Here is a 26735-nt window from a genome sequence, read left to right as displayed (position 1 = left end):
AGTTTTTCTTCTAGAAGGTGGTAGGGTTGGGTTTTTTTGGTTTGTTCAATTGACTGCCACTTCATAGAGCTGGTAAATATTCATAGGAAAGAGATAAGAATGTAAATACCCTGAATTTCAAAGGTTGTTAAGGTTTGTGAAAAATAGAAAAATTTTTTGAATTTAAACGTGTGCATTTTACTTCATTTAGGTTGGAGTAATAGATTTTTCCCTATACCTTAAGGATGTGCAGGATCTTGATGGTGGCAAGGAGTAAGTACTGCGTTGTATGTCACATTTTTAATAAAATTCTGGCAAAGGCGGGTCTTTGGGCCTAGCCTAGCACGGGGTCTCCAGATGGCTAGCGGAGACCTCAAGCCTGAGGGGTGGTAGGGGTGGGGAATTTCGGGGGAAGGAGCAAACCCAGATCGGACTGCGTGACTGGGGACTTGGGGTCGGACTCTGTGATTGGGCCTGGTGGAGGTGGGCAGGGCAAGTTGGGTGTGTCTGCTGTTTTCACACTAGTGGAGCTGGAGCTGGAGGCGGCTTTCTGGGTTGGATATGCGCACGCTGGGTGTTTTCCCCCACCTGCAGAACAGGTAATGAGGCTCTTCTCTGCAAAAAAAAAAAAAAATTATTAAAAAATTCTGGCAAAGAACACTTTTTCTTGTTTTTGCTTTGAGATTTTAGATTCTGTTTAGTTATTTTTAAGTGCAGAAGCAATGCATTATTCTCATTAAGGAATTTGGCTCTGCAGAATAGAGTGCAGGTGGAATTTCCCCATTCACATTGTCCCAGCGCCTCCATGTCAATCCCACTCCCCTCAGAGGAAACTACCCTTACGGCTCCTTCCAAGACTGTTCAATGCCTTGCAAGTATTTGTTTGTTGGTCGTGTATTTTGCTTGACCATTTGTTCAAATATAAATGGGCTAGAACTATATAAGTTGCCCTTGGACTTGTTCTTTAATCGTTGTGTTTTAGATGTCTTTTTATGCCACTGTATAACTCTCCCTCACCCTTGATAACAAGAGTATTCTTTTAAAATAAGTTGGGGGGGGGGACTATAACATACTACCGTTTATGTTATAATAAAAAAGGATATGCATACATATTTATATGTTTTTACTGCCTTTTTTTTTTTTTTTTGAGATGGAGTCTTGCACTGTCACCCAGGCTGGAGTGCAGTAGCACGATCTCGGCTCACTGCAATCTCCACCTTTCAGATTCAATTGATTCTCTTGCCTCAGCCTCCCAAGTAGCTGGGATTACAGGCACCTGCCACCACACCCAGCTAATTTTTTGTATTTTTAGTAGAGAGGGGGTTTCACCATGTTGGCCAGGCTGGTCTGGAACTCCTGACCTTGTGTTTCACCCGACTCTGCCTCCCAAAGTGCTGAGATTACAGGCATGAGTCGCTGCACCCAGCCTATATGTTTTATTTTCATATGTATGCATGGAACATTTCTAGATTGGCATATCAACCTTATAGTAGTGGTTGCCAGTGGAGCCAGGCATGGTAGGGAGTTTTCACTGTAAACTCTGGGATTTCATTTGACTATTTCATCTTGTGCATATGTAACCTGCCTTCCAACTACTTTTTTTTTCTTCGTAAAGACGAGGTTTCACCGTGTTGGCCAGGCTGGTCTCGAACTCTAGACCTCAGGTGATCCGCCCACCTCAGCCTCCCAAAGTGCTGGGATTACAGGCGTGTGCCAACATGGGTAACCACAAAATAAAATTTTTTATTTATTTATTTATTTATTATTTTTTTTTTTTTTGAGACGGAGTTTCGCTCTTGTTACCCAGGCTGGAGTGCAATGGCACGATCTCGGCTCACCGCAACCTCCGCCTCCTGAGTTCAGGCAATTCTCCTACCGGTATATTGAATGAGACTATACTATATTGAATGAGGAAAGTATGATTCTAAGGAGTATATATATCCTGTTTTTATAAACAAGTCAAAAAATTCCTAGTATATATTTTATATTGTAATTGTATGTACTACATGTATATTAGATAGATACCATGATTATATATGCACATAGAAGGATACTCTGGCTAGGCATGGTGGCTCACACCTGTAATCCCCACACTTTGGGAGGCCGAGGAGGGCAGATCACAAGGTCAAGAGATCGAGACTATCCTGGCCAACATGGTGAAACCCCGTCTCTATTAAAAATACAAAAATTAGCTGGGCATGGTAGCTGGCACTTGTAGTCCCAGCTACTCAGGAGGCTGAGGCAGGAGAATCACTTGAACTGGGAAGGTGGAGGTTGCAGTGAGCTGAGATTGTACCTCTGCACTCCTGCCTGATAACAGAACAAGCTGTGTCAAAAAAAAAAAAAGCATACTCCACAGGCTATCAGTATGGGCAACCTGGAGAGCAGAGCAAGTTAAAGGAAAAATATGACTATACCAGAAAACAAACACAGCACCCATGTCATGAACCTGTGTAGGATAATCCCCTTTTATGTGGATTACATATGGATATATGTATGTAAAGAAATTAGGAGAGCCTTGATTGCCTGATGCTCCATTAAAAAAAAAAAAGAGAGAGAGAAAGAAAAATTAGGAGAACCTAACTTTAAAATGTTTATCTCTTTTTTTTTTTTTTTTTTTTTTTGCCTCACGATCTTACTCTGTCACCCAGGTTAGAGTGCAGTGGCATGGTCATCACTCAGTGTAGCTTCAACCTCCTGGGTTCAAGCAATCTGCCACCTTAGGAGGTGGAGGGACCACAGGAGTAGCTGGGACTATAGGTGTGCATCACCATGCCCAGCTAATTTTTGTATTTTTTTAGAGACAGGGTTTCAATATGTTGCCCAGGCTGGCCTTAAAATCCTGGACTCAAGCGATCCACCTGCCTTGGCCTCCCAAAGTGCTGAGATTACAGCACTTTTTATTTTTATTTTTTTCTTTCTCTGTTCCTGTAGAAATGAGCATAAATAATTTTTTTTTAACCCAAACTGCCCTAGACTTTAGACTGATCCGCTTGGTGTTTTGAAAAGTTTCATGCTCTCCTTTCCTTCAGTATAATAAGGGTTGTGTTATCTGCCACTTCCAAAGCCATTTGCATGTGGCAGGTTGGTATTTTCACCTTGCTTGCTTCCTGAAACCTTGGTCTGCAGGGGGCCCACTCTCCTGGCAGCCTGGCCCTGGAGGCACTGGCTACTGTGTCCCTGACCGGCCTTGCTCTCTGTACTCTGGGAATGTGGATGTTACTAAGCTCTGGCTGTCTCTTGGTTTCTTGAAGACATTGGTACTTCTACAAGGTGATTGGAAGGTTGGGGAACAGTTACAAAGTATTAACCATGAATTTTTTTAAAAAGTATCCCTTTTTGTACTCCTTTTAAAAGGCATGAAAGAATTACTGATGTCCTTGATCAAAAAAATTATGTGGAAGAACTTAACCGGCACTTGAGGTAAGACTCTTTTTTTTTTTTTTCAGCGTGACAGTTACATACTCAGTATTCTATCATTGTTGCATGGAACTTCTTTGAGTTGCCGTATATTTATAAATAACTTGTTTTCAAACCAAGAAAAAAAGGCCATCATTCAGGCAACATTTATTTGTACAAACTGGAGAAGTATGTTTCTTCTTGATAAATGCTTGGGAAATCTTTATTCTGTGCTTTATGCAGTTATATAATACAGAAAAATAACTACATTAAACCTTGACTCTCTACTTCTCACCCCATAGCTTTGTGGTTGGAAATCCCATCATGGCAAGCACTATTGCTGCTGGGAATTGGCACACAGCACCCAGTGCATTACGGCAGGAAAAAGAGTCGAGAACCACTGGGCTAGGCTCTCCAGAGCAACATACTAGTGATCACAGGCATCTTTATCTTGATTTTTTTAAATTTTTGCTGGAAATCTGTGGATATGTTTCATGAAATACTAATCCTTGGAGGTATTCGTGGGGAATGCAGAGAGACATGTCATTCCATTTCTGAGTCCTCTCTAGAGAGTACATTGCATATTACAGTTCTCCTTAGGGGCAGCCTCTCTGGCCCCAAAAATCAGGTGAAGAAGCCAACATGTTCCTTCCAATATAGTTAGGGACACATCACTTTGGGGCTGTTTTTTATTTTTATTTTTATTTTTTTTTTTTTGACAGGGTGTCTCGGCTCACTGTAGCCTCGATTTCCCAGGCTCAAGCAGTTTATTTTCCCACCTCAGCCTCCTGGGCAGCTGGGACTACAGGCACGCACCACCCGTCCTGGCTAATTTTTGTAGAGACAGGGGTTTGCCATGTTGCCCAGACTGATCTCGAACTCTTGCACTCAAGCAGTCCTCCTGCCTCAGCCGCCCAAAGTGCTAGGATTATAGGCGTAAGCCACCACACCCAGCCTGGAGCTCTTCTTAACTGTGCTGGTGGCTATTTTTTGAAAAAGGTTTTTGGTCGATTCCTAGTTTATTGAGAATATTTATAAGAAATAGGCCAGGCGGGCCGGGCGCGGTGGCTCAAGCCTGTAATCCCAGCACTTTGGGAGGCCGAGGCGGGTGGATCACGAGGTCAAGAGATCGAGACCATCCTGGTCAACACGGTGAAACCCCGTCTCTACTAAAACTACAAAAAATTAGCTGGGCATGGTGGCACGTGCCTGTAATCCCAGCTACTCAGGAGGCTGAGGCAGGAGAATTGCCTGAACCCAGGAGGCGGAGGTTGCGGTGAGCCGAGATCGCGCCATTGCACTCCAGCCTGGGTAACAAGAGCGAAACTCCACCTATAAAAAAATAAAAAATAAAAAAATAAAAAGAAATAGGCCAGGCACTGTGGCTTACGCCTGTAATACCAACACTTTGGGAGGCTGAGGTGGGTGGATCACCTGAGGTTGGGAGTTTGAGACCAGCCTGACCAACATGGAGAAACCCTGTCTCTACTAAAAATACAAAATTAGCCAGGTGTGATGGCACATGCCTGTAATTTCAGCTACCCAGGAGGCTGAGGCAGGGGAATCGCTTGAACCTGGGAGGCAGAGGTTGTGGTGAGCCAAGATCACACCATTGCACTCCAGTCTGGGCAACAAGAGCAAAACTCCATCTCAAAAAAAAAAAAAAATAAAAAAAGATAGATATTGAATTTTATCAAATGCCTTTTAGTGTCCATTAAAATAATCATGGTTTTTATCCCTTAATCTACTGTGTGGTATATTTTATTAATGGACATCTTCACACTGGGTCTTTCCTGTATTACAGGGATAAACTCCACTTGATCATTTTTTATTATGATTTTTTTGAGACAAGTGGCTTAGACTGTCATCCAGGCTGGAGTACAGTGGTACAATCATGGCTCACTGCAGCTTCCACCTCCCTGGGCTCGGGTGATTTGCCCACCTTAACCTTCCAAGTAGCAGGAACTACAAGTACACACCACCACACCTGGCTAATTTTTTGTAGAGATAGGGTCTCAATTTGTTGCCCAGAGTGGTCTCAAATTCTTGTCCTCAAGCGGTCCTCCCCACTTAGCCTCCAAAGTGCTGGGATTATAGGCATGAGCCACCTTGTTCAGCCAGGATTATAGTTTTAATAATTCAGTTATCCTTTTAATAGGTAACTTGACTTTCTGGGAATTTTATAGTTTTCTTTATCTGCCATCATATCAGGCTTATGTAGCATTGCAAAATGAATTAGTAAGCTTTGCCTTATGCCTGGGAACAGTTTCTAGATCATGGGCATTATTTGTCCCTTGAAAATATGAAGTAGCCGGGCACAGTGGCTCACACCTGTAATCTCACACCTTATCCCTGTGATACAGGAGGTGGTTAGATTACCTGAGATCAGGAGTTTGAGACCAGTCTGGCCAACATGGTAAAACCCTGTCTCTGCTAAAAATACAAAAATTAGCTGGGCGTGGTGTTGGGCACATGTAGTCCCACCTACTTGAGGTTGAAGCAGGGGAATTGGTTGAACCCAGGGAGCAGAGGTTGCAGTGAGCCAAGATCATGCCACTGGACTCCAACCTGGGCAACAGAGCGAGACTCCATCTCAAAACAAAAAAAAAAAAAATGAAGCTTAAAGCATTTATGAGGCAGTGCCTTACTAGCTTTTTAGTTGTTAGTTCATTAGGTTTTCTTTTGAGGATATATCTTTCTTTGGTCATTTATATTTTTAAGAAAAAATATAAAATTTGGAGGTATTTTCTAAGTTGTCAAGTTGGCACAGAATTGACTCTTAAAATTGTATACTCTTAAAATTTTTAATTCCCTCTGTATCTTTGTTTTTTTCCCTTTTTCATTTCGTGTCTTTGTATTTTTATATTTGCTCCTGGTTCCTAAACCTTGGTTCATTAGCCCTACCAAGTTTATTTCTTTGTTCCCCACTCACTGGCAACAGGGACTGGTCTTTGGCAGCATGGCCTGTTGCCCAGAAGTACAGGCTCTAGAGCCAAATCCCCTGGGTTCAGATGCCAGCAGCCCTTTGTAGTTGTGTAAACTTGAGTTAATTCTTTTATGTAAAATTATGGCTGCCTTGTCTGTAAAATAGGCTAACAGTAGGATCTACCTCATCAAATTGTGGGGAAGATTAAATGAGTTGATGTATTTAAAGTGCATAGAGGCCAGGCATGGAAGCTCACGCCTATAATGTCAGCAGTTTGGGAGGCTGAGGCAGGAGGAGGATACCTTGAGCCCAGGAGTTCAAGATTAGCCTGGGCAACATAGTGAAACCCCACGTCTCCAAAAAACATACAAACTTTAGCTTGACATGGTGGCAAGGTGGGAGGATCACTTGAGCCTGGGAGGTCAAGGCTGCAGTGAGCCATGATCACACCACTGCACTCCAACCTGGGCAACAGAGAGCAAGACCCTGTTTCAAAAACAAAAAAGAAAAAAGTAGTACATATTACTTAAAGAATATTTTTTAAATGGGGAAAGTATAAAAGGTATTTTAAAATATCCTGGATCTTTTTACCCCAAAATACCAATACCTTGTTAATGAATTTTATTTTAGGTATATGACTGCCAGCACATTTTGGTTTCTATCACCTTTTGTGTTGGGAGAAAAAAATTCTTTTTCTAAATGACTAAAAAAGAAATAAGCCGGGCACAGTGGCTCACACCTGTAATCTCAGCACTTTGGAAGGCCAAGGCAGGCAGCGTCACCTGAGGTCAGGAATTTGAGACCACCCTGGCAAATATGGTGAAACCCCGTCTCTACTAAAAATAAAAAAAAAATTAGCCAGGTGCAGTGGCACATACCTGTAGTCTTAGCTACTTGGGAGGCTGAGGCTGGAGAATCGCTTGAACCCGGGAGCCAGAGGTTGCAATGAGCTGAGATCACTCCACTGCACTCTAGCCTGGGCAACAGAGCGAGACTTCGTCTCAAAAAAAAGAGTGTATTTTAGGGATAAAACTTACTGAAAAGTATGTCGCATATGTATATTTAGAATTCTCATCTTCTCTGTGTTAATTGGAGACTCCTTTGCCTTTCCATTTAATACAGGAAATCTAGGAATCTCTCTTATTGTTTACGGGTTGAGGAAACAGTCAGTTTTTATAAGTTTATGTTTACCTAATATTATTATTTTCTACAGCTGCACAGTTGGGGATCTTCAAACCAAGATAGATGGCTTGGAAAAGACTAATTCAAAGCTTCAAGAAGAGGTTTGTAAGTTTTATTGAAATTTTTAGACAAAACAGAATGACCCAAGGTTAAGAGAAATGGGGCAGTCGGTCTGTGTAAGTAGAGCTTCTTGCTGGTGGGAAGGGGACTTGTGAGCCACCAGTTGCCCCATGTGGGACAGGAGAATGTCTATGTTCTGTCCTGTCTGAGGCACTCCATAAGACACTGCAGCTGATCACAAGCCAGTTCTGAGTGACTTCGATTTTATCACCTCAAAGTCATCCCATAGAAGGAAATCCTGTTTGGGAAAGCCCAGCTTCTGTTGTGGAAGTGCCGTGTCCTCTTTTTCTGCCCTTCCTATGATGCCGTATGCCCCTTGCTGTCCAGAAAGCACAGACTCTGTCATAAGGAATAAGCATCCTAGCCCACCCCTTCTGCTTTGGCCTCAGGAGCGTGCAACCAGCCTCCCCACAGTGTGGTCTTTCTCTGTTTCCTCACTAGGAAGAGAGAATGGAAGGACAGGACAAAGGAGGGCTGAGGCCGAGGAATAGAGCTTGCTGTGTTAGCTGCCCAGCAGGCTCCTTGGTAGACGCATCTTGTCTCCTGTTAGCAGGAGGGGGGGTGCTCTTCTGAGGCTTTCCACAGGTAGCTGTCCCTGGCCGCCCAGGCCTCCCACCTGGAAGGATGAGGGCTCTGAGAGGGGCTTAAGAAGGAACACCTCCACAGCATGGAGGCAGGTTACAGCAGAAAAGAGAGCCTCAGAGCACACCTCTATAACGAGAAACCCCGTGTAAGGCTCCCTTTATGCTGACTGCTGCTTCCTGAGGCGCCAGCCCTGAAAGTCTTTCAGGAAAGGCACTCAGATTGGTGTGAGTAGAAGGAAATTCAAGACAGTATCATAGATGGGGGTGTCATGGGAGAAACTTCATGGAACTTAGAATTGGAGGCTTCACAGTCGCCTTGGTAGGCAGGCCTTTGAGCCTCAGATGTTAGGTAGATCAGTCGTTCAGCCTCACTTTTCTCACCTCCAAATTAGGTAATAATACATACTTTACAATACTGTTGTAAAGACTAAGATTAATATCCTTTTTTTTTTTTTTTGAGACGGAGTTTCGCTCTTCTTACCCAGGCTGGAGTGCAATGGCGCGATCTCGGCTCACCGCAACCTCCGCCTCCTGGGTTCAGGCAATTCTCCTGCCTCAGCCTCCTGAGTAGCTGGGATTACAGGCACGCGCCACCACGCCCAGCTAATTTTTTGTATTTTTAGTAGAAACGGGGCTTCACCATGTTGACCAGGATGGTCTTGATCTCTTGACCTTGTGATCCACCCACCTTGGCCTCCCAAAGTGCTGGGATTACAGGCGTGAGCCACCGTGCCTGGCGATTAATATCCTTTAGATGTGCTTAGGATAACACTTGGCATGTGGGAGCACTCCCAGAGTTGTTTGATTTTAGAACAAGTAGATTCACTGTATCTCAGACAAGATGGCGTGCTTTGGTGAACGTCCAGTTTAGCTTTTGAAACTAAACAGAGTTATGTGGGGTTGTTTTGCTTTTTGAGACAGGATCTCACTCTGTCATCCAGGCTGGAATGCAGTGGCACAGTCATAGCTTACTGTAACCTCAGACTCCTGGGCTAAAGAGACCCTCCTGCCTCAACCTCCTTAGTAGCTGGGACTCTAGGCACACACCACCAATACCTGGCTAATTTTTTAACTTTTTGTAGAGATGGGATCTCACTTTGTTGCCCAGGTTGTTCTCAAACTCCTAGGCTAAAGTGAGCCACACACCTTGGCCTCCCAAAGTGTTAGGATTACAGACGTGAGTCACCGTGCCCAGCTTGGGCTATGTTTTCTTTAAAGGCAAATGGTTGTGATAGAAAATGTGTTTCTGCCAGGCGTGGTGGCTCATGCCTGTAAATCTCAGCTCTTTGGAGGGCCGAGGTGGAAGGCTCGCTTGAGCCCAGGAGTTTGAGACCAGCAAGGGCAACATGGCAATACCCTGTCTCTACAAAAAATTTAAAAATTAGTTGTGGTGGCACACACCTGTACTCCCAGCTACTTAGGAGGCTGAGGTGGGAGGATCACTTGAGCCTAGGAGTTTGAGGCTACAGTGAGACAGAGTGACACCCTGTCTCATTAAAAGGAAAGAAATATGCTTAGTGAAAAGCATAACTCTCTTCAGGGTGTGCTCTCTGCATCTCCAGAGAGTGGAATGGGAATTAGTTTATGTTTTTTGCCTGCTTCTTCCCTCTGGGCAACTAACACGCCTTTTAAAGCCTTGATGTTTCTTATTTTGGACACAGCAATTATGTGTAGAAACCCCAGGCCTGGGTTCTGAGTCTAAGTAGAGAGTAATTATCAGGAGTTTTAGATGCTGTTCACAGAGAAAGTGAGGCATTAGGTGTTTCTAGGTCCCTCCACTAGTGAATGAGAGCCCAGCCAAATACTAAGGACAGAGATCTTGCTTCTTTCTACCTAGCTCCACCTTCCTCTCTGCATGCTGTGTAATGAGGCTGGAATAAGGAGGGGCTGGTTGGTGTGTTTATTCATCTGCCTCGCCTCTTGCGACAGGCTCTCCTTAGGCAGGTCCCTCACAGTGTCCTGCTTCCTTATGCTTTTCCTTCAGCCATGAGAAGTCCTTCCAGGGGAAGAAGAGGTCTTCTCGGGCATATCTTCAATGATTTGTTTTTTATTCCTCCCTGCAAATTCTGTAATTCTCCCTCTAGGGATTTAAATATACTTTCACTGATTATTATCTAGAAAAACTGGAAAGAATGAAGAGTCAGAAAAAAAAAGCCCATTATCCCTTTACTAAGTGACAACTGTTCTTATCATTTTGTTATTTGAAATAAAAATAATAAAATGGCTCCATCTTTCCTTTTTTTTTTTGAGACAGGATCTGGCTTTGTCACCCAGGCTGGAGTGCAGTGGCATAATCTTGGCTCATTACAACCTCTGTCTCGTGGGCTCAAGCCATCCTCCCACCTCAGCCTCCTAAGTAGCTGGGATTACAGGCATGAGACATCACGGCTGGCTGATTTTGTATTTTTTGTAGAGACGGAGTTTCACCATGTTGCCCAGGCTGGTCTCGAACTCCTGGGCTCAAGCAATCTGACCACCTCAGCCTCCCAAAGTGCTGGGATTACAGGTGTGAGCCACTGCATCCAGTCACTTTGTCTTTTCTTAACCATTTTTAATGTAGTTGATTTTTCTTTTAATACAGGGGAGCACATACGGTGTAACCTTTTTCCCTATTATTATATCTTAAGTATGTTCTCAAGTCATTAAAAGCTTTTGTAAACATTTTATTGACTACATAGTTCTGTTTTATGCTTCCACTATGATTTAACTATTTCTCTAATAGTAAACATTCAGGCTGTTTCTAATTTTTCATGTCTATAAATCTTTGTCCACATTAAGCAGTCTGCTATCATTTTTGTAAAAGGGGAGAAAGCTTGGAGAGGGCAGAGATGGCTAGGGGCATGGGTGGAGGAGAGATTGTGCTATATACATTTTCATGTCTTTGGAATTTGGAACCATATATTATTACCTGTTGAAAACAAGAAAATAAAATATCAAACCTGTGAAAAAATATTGTCAACTGTGAAGATACCAAATTAATGTTAGTTTTTAATTTGAACAGTAAGATTAATTTTGATGTTAAGAACTGTTAAAATTTTCCTTAATCAGCTTTCAGCTGCAACAGACCGAATTTGTTCACTTCAAGAAGAACAGCAGCAGTTAAGAGAACAAAATGAATTAATTCGAGAAAGAAGTGAAAAGAGTGTAGAGGTGAGAAATTGACCTTACAGTTGGACAGCAAGTTTCTTATTCAGACACAGCTATTGTCAATCTCAAGTCCATAGCTTAATAATGACCCAGTCTTCAGAATGCAAAGGTACTTTGCTTGATGTCAGAAAGTGCCTCTCACCGCCATCCCTGCCCACGTCACTCTGAGACCACCTGGATCACTTGGACGGGGACTCCCTGCCTGGCCTATGGGCCTTTGCATGCCAAAGTTCCTGCTCGTTTTTCAGCATCCACTCACATGCCATGTCCTCTGTGATGCCATCCCGGGGCCATGGGTGGGCCTGGGCCCTCCTCCCATATTCCCATGGCTCTTTGTGTCCTTCCATGATACAGTCCATTTGCTGTTTGGTAGAATTGTTGGCTTGCAGCTCTGTCACCCGATACCTTGAGGATAGAGACCATGTCTGATTCACTTTTAAAGTCACTCAGTGCTAAAAACATGTTCATAAATACTGGATGATGGGTTGAATGAGAGCTTTTCCTGTGAATTGAGCCTTGTTCTGTTTTAAAGAAAATTAAATTTAAATTTCTTTATGAACGTAACTTTTTTTTATTTGAAACAGAGTCTTGCTCTGTTGCCCAGGCTGGAATGCTGTGGCATGATCTCTTGCTCACTGCACCCTCCACCTCCCGGGTTCAAGTGATTTTCCTGCCTCGGCCTCCCGAGCAGCTGGAATTACAGGCGCATGCCACCACACCCAACTGATTTTTGTATTTTTAGTAGAGACAGAGTTTTGCCATGTTGCTCAGCTGATCTCAAGCCCCTGGCCTCAAGTGATCCACCTGCCTGGGCTTCCCAAAGTGCTGGGATTATAGGTATGAGCCACTGCACCCAGCCTATGAACTTACTTTTCAAATATCTGTTGACTTACTCTCATTCTTTATCTTCAAGTTCTGATATCTAAAATTTTAACCTTTTTCTATCATGCTTAAAAAATAAAAATTACCTTATTTTTTTAAATTGTGGTATATTTTTAAATACTTTGTAATTAGCTTGCTTTCCATAAGCAAACAGTTCCTCTTGGTGTCCTTGTTTGATATAGATAACAAAACAGGATACCAAAGTTGAGCTGGAGACTTACAAGCAAACCCGGCAAGGTCTGGATGAAATGTATAGTGATGTGTGGAAGCAGCTAAAGGAGGAGAAGAAAGTCCGGTTGGTGAGTGTGCAAGACTACTCAGTGTCTTTAGAAAGAGCTTCCCAGTAGCCCTCTAAGTTAATTCTGTCAGCACTTTTCACAGACATGCTTAACCCTGCTGATGCTCACAGAAAGTCAGAAGCTGTTTATTTAAAAAAACAAAACAAACAAAAAAAAAAAAACCTATGTTTACAACTCAGTTGTGGATTGTCACCTACATTTTTTCCTGTTTTATAAATTTTGTTCAGGGATTGCTATGAGACCAGATTCATGGTTTCTTAGACAATACACTTCTCAGTCATAGCCTCTGGCCTATCTATTTCCACTCAACCTGTGCATCAGTGACAGAAGTTACTTATAAACACTGTTCTTGTGCCTGCTTTGTTTCTTTGCTTCTTTGCATGGATGCAGGGAAACATGTCCTGGGTCAGGACAGAACCATTTCAAAATGGTTGCACTTTTGTTGCTATAAGCTAGCAAACCATTCCAGAAATTCTAACATTGCACTATCAGATCACCTCCAGCACTCTAACAAGACAGATATTCTTTGAGACCATGCATTCTGATCTGTGGGTGTGGAAAACATGGTTGCTAGAACCTAGGCTCATCCAGTCACTGACCAGCTTTCTGTTGACGATATGGAGCCAGCTTTAACCGTACAGTAAGGAAAAGGGGGAAACGCCATCTAATCCTGCTCCAGACAGACTCTTTTCAATCTCCCTCACCTATTCTCACCTTCAGTTTGTTTGTTTTATTTTGTTTTTTTCTTTAAGACAGTCTCACCCTATCACCCAGGCTGTAGTGCAGTGGTGGTGTGATCTCAGGTCACTGCAACCTCTGCCTCCCGGATTCAAGCAATTCTCATGCCTCAGCCTCCTAAGTAGCTGAGATTACAGGCGCACACCACCACACTGGCTAATCTTTGTATTTTTAGTAGAGATGGGGTTTTGCTTTGTTGGCCAGGCTGCTCTCGAAATCCTGGCCTCAAGTGATCCACCTGCCTGGGCCTCCCAAAGTGTTGAGATTACAGGCCTGAGCCACCCCACCCAGCCTTCAGTTTGTATTTTGTTTTTTGTTGGGTTTTTTTTTGTTTTTTTTTTTTGAGATGAAGTCTTGCCCTGTCACCCAGACCGGAGTGCAGTGGCACAATCTCAGCTCACTGCAACTTCTGCCTCCTGGATTCAAGCGATTCTCCTCTCAGCCTCCCTAGTAGCTGGGATCACAGGCACCCACTACTGCACCCAGCTAATTTTTTGTATTTTTAGTAGAAATAGGGTTTCACCATGTTGGACAGGCTGGTCACGAACTCCTGACCTCAGGTGACCCACCTGCCTTGGCCTCCCAAAGTGTTGGAATTACAGGTGTGAGCCACACAGTCCACGGCCAGGCCTTCAGTTTGTATTTTAAGCATTGCCTGAGATTCAACCACAATTAAATACATTTGTGTGATCTATTTTAATAACATTTTCCTTGTAAATATCCTTGTAAGGAACTGGAAAAAGAACTGGAGTTACAAATTGGAATGAAAACCGAAATGGAAATTGCAATGAAGTTACTGGAAAAGGACACCCACGAGAAGCAGGACACGCTAGTTGCCCTCCGCCAGCAGCTGGAAGAAGTCAAAGCGATTAATTTACAGATGTTTCACAAAGCTCAGGTGGGAGTTGGCTTTGTCCATAGCACAGCCTGGTTTCTACTGCTTGCCTGTCTTGTGTCATTCTTATAGAATGATTGAATAGACACATAGAGCCCTTTGTATATGTCAGACCTGTTCATAGGACCTATTATGTGTTATTGATTTTTATCATCAGAGCAGTCCCTGAGAAATGGAAATGGAAATGACAAGGCCGAACCAAGTGACTAAATTACATGCCCCGGTGACATAGCTCATAAAGAGAGGTCTTCTTAACCCAAACCCAAACTTTGTCCTTCCATCTTCACTGTCTCTCCACTGTCTTTCCTTCTATTTCAGTGATTCATTGTTTATACCAAGCATGGAGGAGTGAATTAAAGATGTGATTTAGTATTGTCTTTTCTAACTTTACCATTAAGTTAATCTTACACAGGTAACTAGTTGCCTCTCCGTGTCATTTCAGGGTGATCCAGAGGAACTATCACAGACAGAATCAGTCATGCCAGAGTCTGAAAAATGCCATCTAAAAATTAGAAAGCTTTTATTGCCCAGAAGCTACCCAGAAGGGCACCATTCTGCATCCTTCTCAAAACTTTTATTGTTCATAAGGTCAGGATATCAAAACCATCCTGGCCATGGTGAAACCCCATCTCTACTAAAATACAAAAAAAAAAAAATTAGCTGGGTGTGGTGGCACGCGCCTGTAGTCCCAACTACTCAGGAGGCTGAGGCAGGGGAATCACTTGAATCTGGGAGACGGAGGTTGCAGTGAGCTGAGATTGTGCCACTGCACTCCAGCCTGGCGAAAGAGCAAGACTCCATCTCAAAAAAAAAAAAAATTATTTAACATTTCTGATTCCTATTTTCTTGCCAAAACAGTCCCATTTCATTTTCCGTGGATATAGCTTTACTCTTCCTATAGCATCTATGTCACAGATAATATGAGACAGCAATAATAAACTTATTTTTTCCTGTCATTTTAAAACTTAATTGGCTGGGCACAGTGGCTCATGCCTGTAATCCCAGCACTTTGGGAGGCCAAGGTGGGCGGATTGCCTGAGGTCAGGAGTTCGAGACCAGCCTGACCAACATGGAGAAATCCCATTTCTACTAAAAATACAAAATTAGCCGGGCATGGTGGCGCTTGCCTGTAATCCCAGCTACTCGGGAGGCTGAGGCAGAAAATTGCTTGAATCCAGGAGGCAGAGGTTGCCGTGAGCCAAGATCGCACCACTGCACTCCAGCGTAGGCAACAAGAGCAAAACTCTGTCTCAAAAAAATATGTATTAATCAAGATTATAATAGCAACAGTAAATATTGAAGTAAAATAAAAGAAGAAAGAAAGAATACGCATCTCTTCCCCAGTGATAAAAAAAAAATTTTTTTAATTTTAAGGGAAGAAAGAAAATAGTTTCACCTTCCTGACAAATCATCTATTTTAATTTTTTTATGTTTTCTTCTGGTATTAATTAGTAAACAGGCATAATATAAATGTGTGTTTGTTAGGGAAAACTAAACTGCTGTAAGAACTTAGCAGACCCTAAAATCTCTATTTGTTGACCAAATTTCCATGCTTAAAGGCAGTGAAAAAAAAATACACACACACACATTCTCATGTATATGGGAATTTGTATTTCTGTTATGTAATGGTTGCAGGATGGGCATTTCAGACTAGCACTTTTGTTCCCCACAGTCATTCAGGGCCCCAACTGTTCGGGCCACTCTAGTTGTCGCCGTTCTTACCATTGGAAGGTAGGGGAAAAACAAAAGTCCAGAGCTAGGACTTCCTCTCAGGCAGTGAGACAGAAGTTGCACACATTGCTTGCAGTCAGTTCCATGGGAAGGAGTTGGTCACCAGTGCCACGCTTATCTCCTAGGGGGACCTGGAAGCTCCTTTTTTCCTGAGCTACAAGCCAGGGGAAGGAAAGAGAGATGTTGGTAGATAGATCATTGTCTCTACCACAGTCAGCCCACGGAAGCTGCCGTGACATCCCAGCTGGACCCTGCATCCTCCTCAAATCTGCAGACTCTGGCTGATGTGTAGCCCTCTCCTGCAGCCCATGGGACCTGTGGCCCAGAAGGCTAGTGTCTTTCTCACGTTAGCCTGTCACCCACAGCATGAAACAGTGGAGCAGAAACAAGACATACATAGTGGAAATGCCCGTGTGGGAAAGGGAGACACAGCAGAAGCCAGCCCCTGGGGCAGGAACCACGAAGACTACTGCACCTAATGGTGGGCTCTGTTTTTTTAGCATGCCTGGCCACCCTGGTTCTGCCTTTGGAATAATTTTTTGATCAGCTGACCCCGCATCCCCCAAGAGGTCCACCATCATCTATGGCCACATCTGAAGAGGGCTCAGAGCATACCCTCCTTGGGGGCTGTGCAGCTTTTATGACCAGCTTCTTCAACCAGCTTCTTGCTGGGATCTCTTGGCCAGCCTGGCTGTTGTAGTAGGGATCAGTCACAGATGTTTTTCAGGCTACACACTCGATGCCTGTGATAAGGCAGTTGCCTCAGTCGCAGCCTCTGTTCAGTTTACTTCTCCTTGGTCTGTGTGTCAGTGACCAGAGTTCCCCCTGAACACTACTGTTCTTGCTCCTGCCTTATTACTTTGCTTCTTTGCTGTGTGTGTCTGTGTATCTTTCCTTCTGCCTCTCCCTCTGTCATGTTAATGAGTGGTCATCTGAAACAACAGATTTAGGTGTGAGAGAAGCACCTTTGATATGGTCTTCACTGCACCGCTGTTCTATAGCACCTTCATTGCTGCTCTTAGTCATCTATTTTAGGGTCCAGAAGCAGTTAATGTTTCTGATTCTGTGAGGTCCCTACCGTTGGCCTCTTTATTCCTGTTCATCTCTCCGTGCCAGCCAGCTGACTTCCGCCTGTGCATGGCCCTTCCTCACAACACCTTGTTAAGACAGCAAGACAGCCAACATGCACTGTCCTGGCTCCTGCAGCTCTTTCCAGGCATTGCTGGCCTGTGCTGTTTGCCCAGCTTAGGCAAGTGACAGTTGTACCCAACACTTTGCCATAGCTAACAGGGATCACCAGCTTTACAGCTGCCAGCTTCTACTTTGACAGCACCCACCCCTGCTTCCCAAGTCAATGCCACATATGGTCAGTTTTCTTTTCTTTTTTTTTTTTTGGGGGGCGGGGACAGGGTCTGGCTTTGTTGCACAGGCTGGAGTATAGTGGTGAGATCTCAACTCACTGCAGCCTCCACCTCCCAGGTTCAACCAATTCTAATACCTCAGCCCCCCGTGTGGTTGGGATTATAGGTGCTTGCCACCATGCCAGCTAATTTTTGTATTTTTGGTGGAGACAGGGTTTCACCATGTTTCCCGGGCTGGTCTTGAACTCCAGAGCTCAAGCAGTCTGGCCCGCTTCAGCCTCCCAAAGTATTGTGATTACAAGTGTGAGCCACCACACCTGGCCCAATATGGTTGGCTTTCATTTGAGAAGCACCACACACCAAGAGACTCTCTGGTACTGCTAGGATTGTATCCTCTTGTTTTCACTCTAAACCCTTTTCCCCCTTTGGGCTTCCAATGTAGATGGTTGAGTCAATCATATTCCTTTTTTTTTTTTTTTTTTTTTTTTGGGAGGGAGTTTCACTCTTGTTGCCCAGGCTGGAGTGCAATGGTGTGATCTCAACTCACTGCAATCTCCAGCCTCCACCTTCCTGGTTCAAGCGTTTCTCCTTGCTCAGCCTCCCAAGTAGCTGGGATTACAGGCATGCACCACCATGCCCAGCTAAGTTTTGAATTTTAGTGGAGATGGGATTTCACCATGTTGGTCAGGCTGGTCTTGAACTCCTGACCTCAAGTGATCCACCCGCCTCAGCCTCCCAAAGTGCTGGTATTACAGGCATGAGTCACCGCGCCTGGCCTATCTTAATATTCTTTACTGTTGTTTCATACTTAATTGATTTCTACCACGGCATAACAAGAAATACATATTTGGTTTCTGCCTCTGGTTTCTAGTATGCAGCTGCTTAAACCCTTAGATACTCTAGAGTGATAAGAGTCTTTTGTATGCTAACAACAGGTATAGCTGGGGGCTTCTAGGTAGCTTCCGGATGGTCACTGGTTGCCCAGCACGATTATAGAGTTAGAACTTTTCAGCCCCACTCCTGGAGGGAGGGGAGAAGGACTGGAGATTGAGCTAATCACCAGGGATCAATGATTTAATAAGTCATGGCTATATAATGAGATCTCCCTAAAAACCCTAAACAACAAGGTTCAGAGAGCTTCTGGGCTAATGACTCCCTCAAGGTGCTGGGAGGGTGGCGTATCCAAAGAGGTGGAAGCTCTGCACTCCTTCCCCCATCCTGTGTCCTGTGTGTCTCTTCCATTTGGCTGTTCCTTTATAAGAAAACAGTAATAGCAAGTAAAGTGCCTTCCTGAGTTCCGGCAGCCATTCTAGCAAAGCTGAGGAGGGGTTCTTGGGAACCCCCAGGGTATAACCACTTGGTCAGAAATGCAATGGAAATCTGGGATTTGGAACTGGTGTTTCAAGTGGGACAGTCTTGTGGGACTGAGCCCTTAACCTGTGGAGTGTGCACTAAAGAATTGAATTATCAGACATGTAATTAGTGTCAGAATTGGTCGTTGGTGTGGAAAACCCACACAGTTGGTGTCAGTAATGTGACTGGAACAGCTCACTCTCACCTTTTTGTTCTACTTGTTTTATGTGGGTTTGCTCTGTAGCTCATTTTCACCTTCTGAAATGCACACTAAGTGCATTGGTTTTGTCTCTGTTTCATTAAAAAATTTATTTAAAGTTAAAAATTACCCACAAGATCTACTTTAGCTGTGTCTCTCAAATTGTGACTGAAGTATTTCATAATCACAGAAGCACATTTTTCCCATTTTAGCGTCTGTGAAATTGAGATGCATCTTTTAGTCAAGATGGCGTATCCTGTTTCAATCAGCACTGTTTTCCTTTCTCAGTTGTGTATGAAATTATGGTGTTTCCTAGAAACATTGGCATCTTCAATGCATTGAAATATCATATGGTGTTTGCATTCTTTTAGCTCTAAGTATTTCATAATTTCCCCCCCCCTTTTTTTTAGCTCAATCCTTTCTAGTAATATGCCATTTAGTTTTCAGATGAGAGGTGTTTCTAGCTATCCTTTTGTTATTAATGTCTGATTTTGGCCGAGCGTGGTAGCTCATGCCTGTAATCCCAGCACTTTGGGAGACCAGTGCAGGTGAATCACAAGGCCAGGAGATCAGGACCATCCTGGCTAACACAGTGAAACCCCATCTCTATTAAAAAAATAATAATACAAAAAAAGAAAAAAAAATACAAAAAATAGCCTGGGCGTGGTGGCAGGTGCCTGTACTCTCAGCCACTTGGGAGGCAGAGGCAAGAGAATCGCTTAAACCTGGGAGGTGGAGGTTCCAGTGCGTCAAGATTGTTCCACTGGACTACGGAGTGAGACTTCGTCTCAAAAAAAAAAAAAAAGGTCTGATTTTCATACGTTAAGGTCAGAGAATACAGTCTGTAGGTCATTTTTCAGGAATTTATTAGGGCTTCTGTCTTCAGGCTTTTTTTTTTTTTTTTTTGAGACAGAGTCTCCCTCTATTCGCACTCACTTCAGCCTCTGTCTCCTGGGCTCAATGGATTCTCCTGCCTCAGCCTCCTAAGTAGCTGGGATTACAGGTGTATACCACCACACCCAGCTAGTTTTTATAGTTTTAGTAGAGTTTCACCATGTTGGTCAGGCCAGTCTCGAACTCCTGACCTCAGGTAATGCACCCTCCTTTGCCTCCCAAAGTGCTGGTATTATAGGCGTGAGCCACCGCTCTCCCCCACCCCCCTGCCCCTGGCCTGTCTTCAGGCTTTTTAAAGGTGTCTCTTGTAAACACTCAGAAACACACAGTGCCCCCTCCTGGCCACTCTGTATCTGTCATGGCTAAAAGCTGTACTCGCAGAAAATCACACAGATGTAGGTGTGAACCCAGTTCCACTCCTCATTTGCTCTTAACCTTCATCCAGTATCTTTCTTCCGAGCTTCCATTTCTCAGTGGGAAAAGTGGGGTGAGAGCATCTTCCTTGAGAACCCTTCAGGGCTGAGATGAACTAGTGGATGTGCCTGGCACGTGGGGACAGCTGGGGAACACTGAGTCTGACCTGACTGGAATACGCTGTCAAAAAGGAGCAGAGACTCCAGGACCTCCCTCTCTGCCTTCCCTTCTGTTGACAAAGCTGGGAGCCTTGACTCAGTTTGTCTTCCAGGGCTCTGGAGAAGAGCAGCAATTAGCAGAATACTCTTGAAAGTGTCAGGAAGGTACAAGGTTAAAAGCCCCATTTGTAATCCAGAGCATGCGCGAGGATGCGGGACACGCAGAGTATGAAGCCCTCCTTTGCTTTTGTAGAATGCAGAGAGCAGTCTGCAACAGAAGAATGAAGCCATCACTTCCTTTGAGGGAAAAACCAACCAAGTGATGTCCAGCATGAAACAAATGGAAGAGAGGTAATTACCCCCCACTGACAGATGTTTTCTGGAAGGTGCTGAGCATTCCCTGGGCCTAGAGACTTATTCAGAGTCCCTCTCAAAAGTGCAGTGTTAATGGGATGACTGTCCTTCAGGCCATAGTCTTGCCCAACAAGAGGACTAGGTTCAGCAGCCTTGCCTAACTTTTTTTTTTTTTTTTTTTTGAGACACAGTCTTACTCTGTTGCCCAGGCTGGAGTGCAGTGGCATGATCTTGGCTCACTGCAACCTCCACGTCCCGGGTTCAAGCCATTCTCTTGCTTCAGCCTCCCGAGTATCTGGAATTACAGGCTGGAGCCACCGCCCTCAGCGTTGCCTAGCTTTTAATCAACCTTTTGGCTACTTCATCAGATTCTCCTATTGGTGCATTAGAACTCTACTATGAACTCCTTGACACTATCACATTTAAATACCAGGTCAGCCATGGATCAGTATAAAGTTTAAAAAAAGACCCAGACAAATAAGACCAACTTCTTTTTACAAAGTTCCCGAGGCAGTTCAGTGGAGAAAGGATAATCTTGTCAATAAATGATGTCAATAAATGATGTTGGGTGCTGGGCACAGTGGCTCATGCCTGTAACTCCAACACTTTGGGAGGTTGAGGTGGGGGGATCACTGGAGGCCAGGAATCCAAGACCAGCCTGGGCAGCAGAAGGAGATGCTGTCTTAAAAAAAAAAAAAATTATGTTGGAGCAATTAGCTATTCCATATGCCGGAAAATGAAACTTGGCCAGGTGCAGTGGCTCACACCTGTAATCCCAGCACTTTGGGAAGCCGAGGGGGTGGATCACAAGGTCAGGAGTTCAAAACCAGCCTGACCAGCAAACATAGTGAAACCTCATCTCTACTAAAAATACAAAAAAAAATTAGCCAGGTGTGGTGGCACATGCCTGTAGTCCCAGCTACTCGGGAGGCTGAGGCAGAAGAATTGTTTGAACCTGGGAGGTGGAGGTTACCGTGAGTTGAGATGGTGCCAATTGCACTCCATCCTGGGCAACAGAGCAAGACTCTGTCTCAAAAATAAGAAAAAGAGAAAGGAGCCACACAATCCTACCACACACCTGTTAGAACAGCTACGGTTTCTTTAATGACAATACCACGTGCCAGTGAGGACACAGAACAAATGGGTCTCTCATACATTATTGGTGGGAATGCAAAATGGTGCAACCACTTAGGAAAACAGTTTCTCAAAAAGCTGAACATCCTCTTACGATATGATCCAAATAGAAATGAAACTTAAGTCTACACTAAAACCAGTATACATGTTTATAGCAGCTCTGTTCACTACCACCAAATACTAGAAGCAGTTACAATGTTCTGCTCTAGGTGAGTGGATAAACAAACTGGCACATCTGTGCAGTGAAATACAGCTCAGCCATAAAAAGGAATGAACGGGAGAAAAAAGGAATGAACCATTAATGCACATGGAAACTTGAATTGATCTCAAAGACATTATTCTGAGAAAAAGCCAGTCTCAAGGTTATATAAAGTATAATTACATTTATACATTCTCAAAAAGCCAAAGCCTTATTGTTGCAGAACAGATGAGTGGTTGCCAGGGGCTGAGGTGGGAGACTGTGTGACTCCAGAGGGGCAGCACTTGGGAGTTTTGGGAGTGGTGGAACTGTTCTGTTTCCTGATTGTGGTGGAGCTGAATCTCCACGTGTTAAACTCACAAGAGTTAATTTTACTGTGTGTTAATTTTTAAAAGAAGTTCAGCCAGCAAAGGTATGCAAAAGTCATCCTTTCCTTACAAGATTTGCTTCATTTGTGCTCTTCTTGCTGGTGTTGCATCCAGGTTGCAGCACTCAGAGCGGGCAAGGCAGGGGGCCGAGGAGCGGAGCCACAAGCTGCAGCAGGAGCTCGGCGGGAGGATTGGCGCCCTGCAGCTGCAGCTCTCCCAGCTGCATGAGCAATGGTAGGGGCCTTGCAGCAAGCCTAGGCTGGGGCGTGGCTCAGGAGGGACTGGGAAGAATTAGGGGCAGGTAGTATCCTGCTTCAGCATTCACCCCTGCAGGTTTAGTGTGTTATTCCTAGGGAGCTCCCTCCTCACAGGGCTCTTCACATGGTCGCACTAGCCTCCAGGAGGTCTGGCCACTCTCAGACCATGGTCCCAGGTTGTAGCCTTTAACTTCCTTGACCAGCCCTTTCCAAAAAAACAACTTTGTCAGTGTAGAGCAGAAAGCCACCTTTCACCTAGCCTTTGCTGATGCAGGCTTCATATAATTTTATGCACAGTTTGTCTATAGATTTTTTTAACAGTCTCACTCTGTCTTCCAGGCTGGAGTGCAGTGGTGCAGTCTGTGCCTCAGCCTCACGAGTAGCTAGGCCTACGGGTGCAAACCAAAACACCCGGCTAGTTTTTGTATTTTTAGTAGAGACAGGCTTTTGCCATGTTGGCCAGGCTGGTTTCAATCTTCTGGCCTCAAGTGATCCACCCATCTTGGCCTCCCAAACTGCTAGGTTACAGGTGTGAGCCACCATTCCTGGCCTGTAGATTTTTTGAGATGGTATAAATGCCAAGCTAAAAGCCTAATGTTGAGAGAAGAGATAGAGCCATCTTTATTTGCACAAAGAGAGAGAAGACTCCAGGGGGTCCAGCAGTGCCCCCAGGGCCACCCAGCTGGTACAAGGGAGGAGTCAGGTTCAGGCTGAGGCTCACTCCTGGCCTCCCTCCAGGATCCTCCATTGTCAGCCTGGCTACAGGATATGGAAAGCAGAATGAGGCTGGATGCAGTGGCTGACACCTGTAATTCCAACACTTTGGGAGGCCAAGGCGGGAGGATCACAAGATGGGCAGATCACAAGGTCAGGAGTTTGACACCAGCCTGGCCAACATGATAAAACCTTGTCTCTACTGAAAATACAAAAAATTGGCCAGGCGCAGTGGCTCACGCCTGTAATCCCAGCACTTTGGGAGGCCGAGGCGGGTGGATCACAAGGTCAAGAGATCGAGACCATCCTGGTCAACATGGTGAAACCCTGTCTCTACTAAAAATACAAAAAAATAGCTGGGCATGGTGGCGCGTGCCTGTAATCCCAGCTACTCAGGAGGCTGAGGCAGGAGAATTGCCTGAACCCAGGAGGCAGGGGTTGTGGTGAGCCGAGATCACGCCATTGCATTCCAGCCAGGGTAACAAGAGCGAAACTCCGTCTCAAAAAAAATACAAAAAATTAGCCAGGCATGGTGGCAGGTGCTTGTAATCCCAGATACTCAGGAGGCTGAGGCAGGAGAATCACTTGAACCTGGGAGGGTTCAAGGATCTCTGCAAGGAGGGTTCAAGGATACAGTGTCCTTGCTCACCTGTGTGCAAAGGTTGCAGTGAGCCGAGATCACGCCACTACACTCCAGCCTGGGCAACAGAACAAGACTCCACCTCAAAAAAAGGAAAAACGAAGAAAGCAGAATTGGCCAGAATGGAGTGGCTAATGCCTGTAATCACTGTACCTTGGGTAGCCAGGGCGGGAGGATCAGCTGAGCCCAGGAGGTTGAGGCTGCAGTGAGCTAAGGTTGTGCCACTGCTCTCCAGCTGGGGTGACAGAGCTAGACCGTGTCTCAAAAAAAAGAACAAATTTTGGACTTCCTTTCTTCAGATCTCTATGTCAGGGGAGATTCTGCCTATGTGGTCCTAAGTGTTCTAGAGCTCTTTCTTCTCTCCTGTGTAAGTGTCCAGTGTGTCCCTGCAGGCTTTTCTCTCCCTGGTTTCTGCTCTTTTTTGTGGAAGGGTAGGTGACCCTGGGGGAGAGGGAAGCCTTGCCAAAGGGTTTAGATGCTCAAGTGCCAATTCTGCGAGTTCTCCATTTCCTGGGCAGTGAATTGGGTTGTGGATCTTCCATGAAAATCTCCCACTGGGACTAACTCAAGTTCATTTTGGGAAAACAGCTCAAGCCTAGAGAAAGAATTGAAATCAGAAAAAGAGCAAAGACAAGCTCTTCAGCGTGAATTACAGCACGAGAAAGACACTTCCTCTCTACTCAGAACAGAGCTACAGCAAGTGGAAGGATTGCAAAAGGTGAGGTGGGCCAGCCTGGGAGAGGAGAGCCTCCAGCAGCCCCAGAAGCCCCTCCCGTGCTCCTGGCAGGCTCCTCTCCCTGCTCCTCTCCCTTTGTGTGGGAGCCAGGCAGCTCCGGGGTGTGGGGAGGCTGTTCCCCGCCTAGGGAGCTCCTGTTTTAGGAGCTTAAGGCAAAGACAAAGCATAAGCCACTAAGCCTGCTGGCCAGCTCAGGTAAAGGTGAGTGCCATGAAGAGAATAAAGCAGAACAGTGTCCTCAGTGGCCTGTGTGCAGAGAGGTCTGGGGAGGGAGTGATCGGTGAGCAGAGGCTCCAGTGAGTGATGCCCTGCAAAGCACCTCTGGGGCAGAGACTGCAGGAGCAGACAGGAGTGTGAGGAGCAAAGGGGAGGCCTCAGGCGGCAGGCAGGAGGGAGCCCTTCATGGGCCCTGTGAGCAGGGGAAGGAATGTGAGTTTTATTCTGAGCATGGTGGGAAGTTGGTGGAGGGACAGGATCCATTTCATTCGCGGACAGTCATTGGCTACTGTGTGGAGAGTGGGTGGTAGGCTTGCAGGAGAGGAAGCTGGGAAGAACCAGTAAACATCTTCGACCACATGCCAGTTCTCACCTCAGCCACTCTGCCCAGGGTCAGGTCATCCCTGGGAAGCAGACTGACGCGCCCTCCACTTCTTCAACTGCACCTCAGTCCCCTGGAACACCCTCTCACTTAGAGGCATGGCCTGGATGCTGTGGGCTTCAGAGGGCGAGAGAAGTAGGGTCCAGCAGGCCTTCACTGTCTGGCTGTGGAGCTAGACCTCCCAGGAAACTCCGAGGCAGTGTGAAACATTTGCCCTAATATAAAATCATCAGCTGTCTTTCCAGAGGGGAGGAGGCTCTGCGATCCTGGACAGAGATGACTGCAGCCTGGGGTGCTATGGGGGGCTCCTCCCTTGTGGGAATGGGGTGCCCTCTTCTCAGGCCCCTGCACTGCTGAGTGCTGCAGCACAACCGAGCCCAAAGTGGGCTTCTCTCAGCACCTTCCCAGGAGGGGCCTACAGGGCTGGGATAACTTCTGGACCTGGATTTTGTTGCATTGAACATGGTAATGGACACCACTGCACAAGTCGAGTGAGTCAGGAAAGGCCCTTTTGATTTCTAGTGGAAAGTGCCTGGAGTTGTTGGGGATAGGGAGAGCTTCCTCAAGAGCCAGGTCAGGCTTGGAGAGTGAAAGGGAGGAAGAGGAGGGCAGAAGAGGACTTTCAGGAAGTTCTGCCTCATCCCAGGGCATACCTCCTTTATTCTGCTTCAGAATGCTTCAGTCAAAAGATTCGAATTACACAATTACAGCCTGCCCCAACAACAGGGACAGAACAATGTCTAATATCGCCGGTGAAGCCCCAGCGTGCCTCACGAGCGTGTGCACAGAAGCAGAAGCTGCGGCACGGGGTGTGCAGGGAGCCACCCACTGCTCAGGCCTAAGCTCCACCGTTGCTCTCCATGGTCCCAGAAACCCCCGTTACTTTCTGGGTCTCCGTCCTGGCCTTACCAGCCTGGCTAAAGGTGTTCTGACCCCAGGTGTCAGTGCCATTGTCCCTGGGGAGCTCCCTCCCTGCAGGGCTCCTCACATGGTTCCAGCCAGCCTCTGGGTGTTCTAGCCATGAAATGAGGCCCAGATCACCCTCTTCATCACCCTTGACTCTCAAAAAAGCAGCTTTTTGAGAGTTGAACAGAAAACCACCTTTCAAACTAGTCTTTGCTGATGCAAGTTTCCTGTAATTTTGTGTAGGGTTTTTCTATAGATTTTTTGAGATAGCGATCTGTTTTGTTAAAAGTTTATCTTTTGAAAAGAAGCTCAAATAGGCAAAGCCTCATTTGTCCTGTGAGGGTAACTTCTTTTTTTTCTTTTTTTTTTTGAGATGGAGTCTTGCTCTGTCACCCAGGCTGGAGTATAGTGGTACAATCTCAGCTCACTGCAACCTTCACCTCCCCAGTTCAAGCGGTTCTCGTGCCGCCGCCTCCCAAGTAGCTGGGATTACAGGCATGTGCCACCATTCCCTGCTAATTTTTCTATTTTTAGTAGAGGAGGGGTTTCGCCATGTTGGCCAGGCTGG

The 26735-nt window shown here is 45.3% G+C and overlaps 1 protein-coding gene across 4 annotated transcripts in view; it reads left to right on the top strand.

Moving 5' to 3' along the window:
* LOC116544283 (RUN and FYVE domain-containing protein 1) overlaps positions 1–26735 on the top strand; it is a 46789-nt gene that overhangs the window by 11426 nt on the left and 8628 nt on the right. The window contains exons 3-11 of one of the 4 annotated variants that reach the window (XM_032270467.1): positions 191–252; positions 3337–3402; positions 7518–7587; positions 11239–11340; positions 12402–12518; positions 13987–14154; positions 20515–20612; positions 22431–22550; positions 24516–24645. In XM_032270467.1, the coding sequence (XP_032126358.1) occupies positions 191–252; positions 3337–3402; positions 7518–7587; positions 11239–11340; positions 12402–12518; positions 13987–14154; positions 20515–20612; positions 22431–22550; positions 24516–24645 (933 nt within the window). Of the gene's footprint in view, positions 1–190; positions 253–640; positions 855–3336; positions 3403–7517; positions 7588–11238; positions 11341–12401; positions 12519–13986; positions 14155–20514; positions 20613–22430; positions 22551–24515; positions 24646–26735 lie in introns of those variants that run through there. The other 3 variants (XM_032270470.1, XM_032270469.1, XM_032270468.1) reach the window with 3 other exon arrangements.

The sequence above is a fragment of the Sapajus apella genome, unplaced genomic scaffold (genome assembly GCF_009761245.1).
Source record: "Sapajus apella isolate SASKATOON/1434 unplaced genomic scaffold, GSC_monkey_1.0 scaffold211, whole genome shotgun sequence".
Lineage (NCBI taxonomy): Eukaryota > Metazoa > Chordata > Mammalia > Primates > Cebidae > Sapajus > Sapajus apella.
This window is presented reverse-complemented; position numbering and strand designations above follow the sequence as displayed.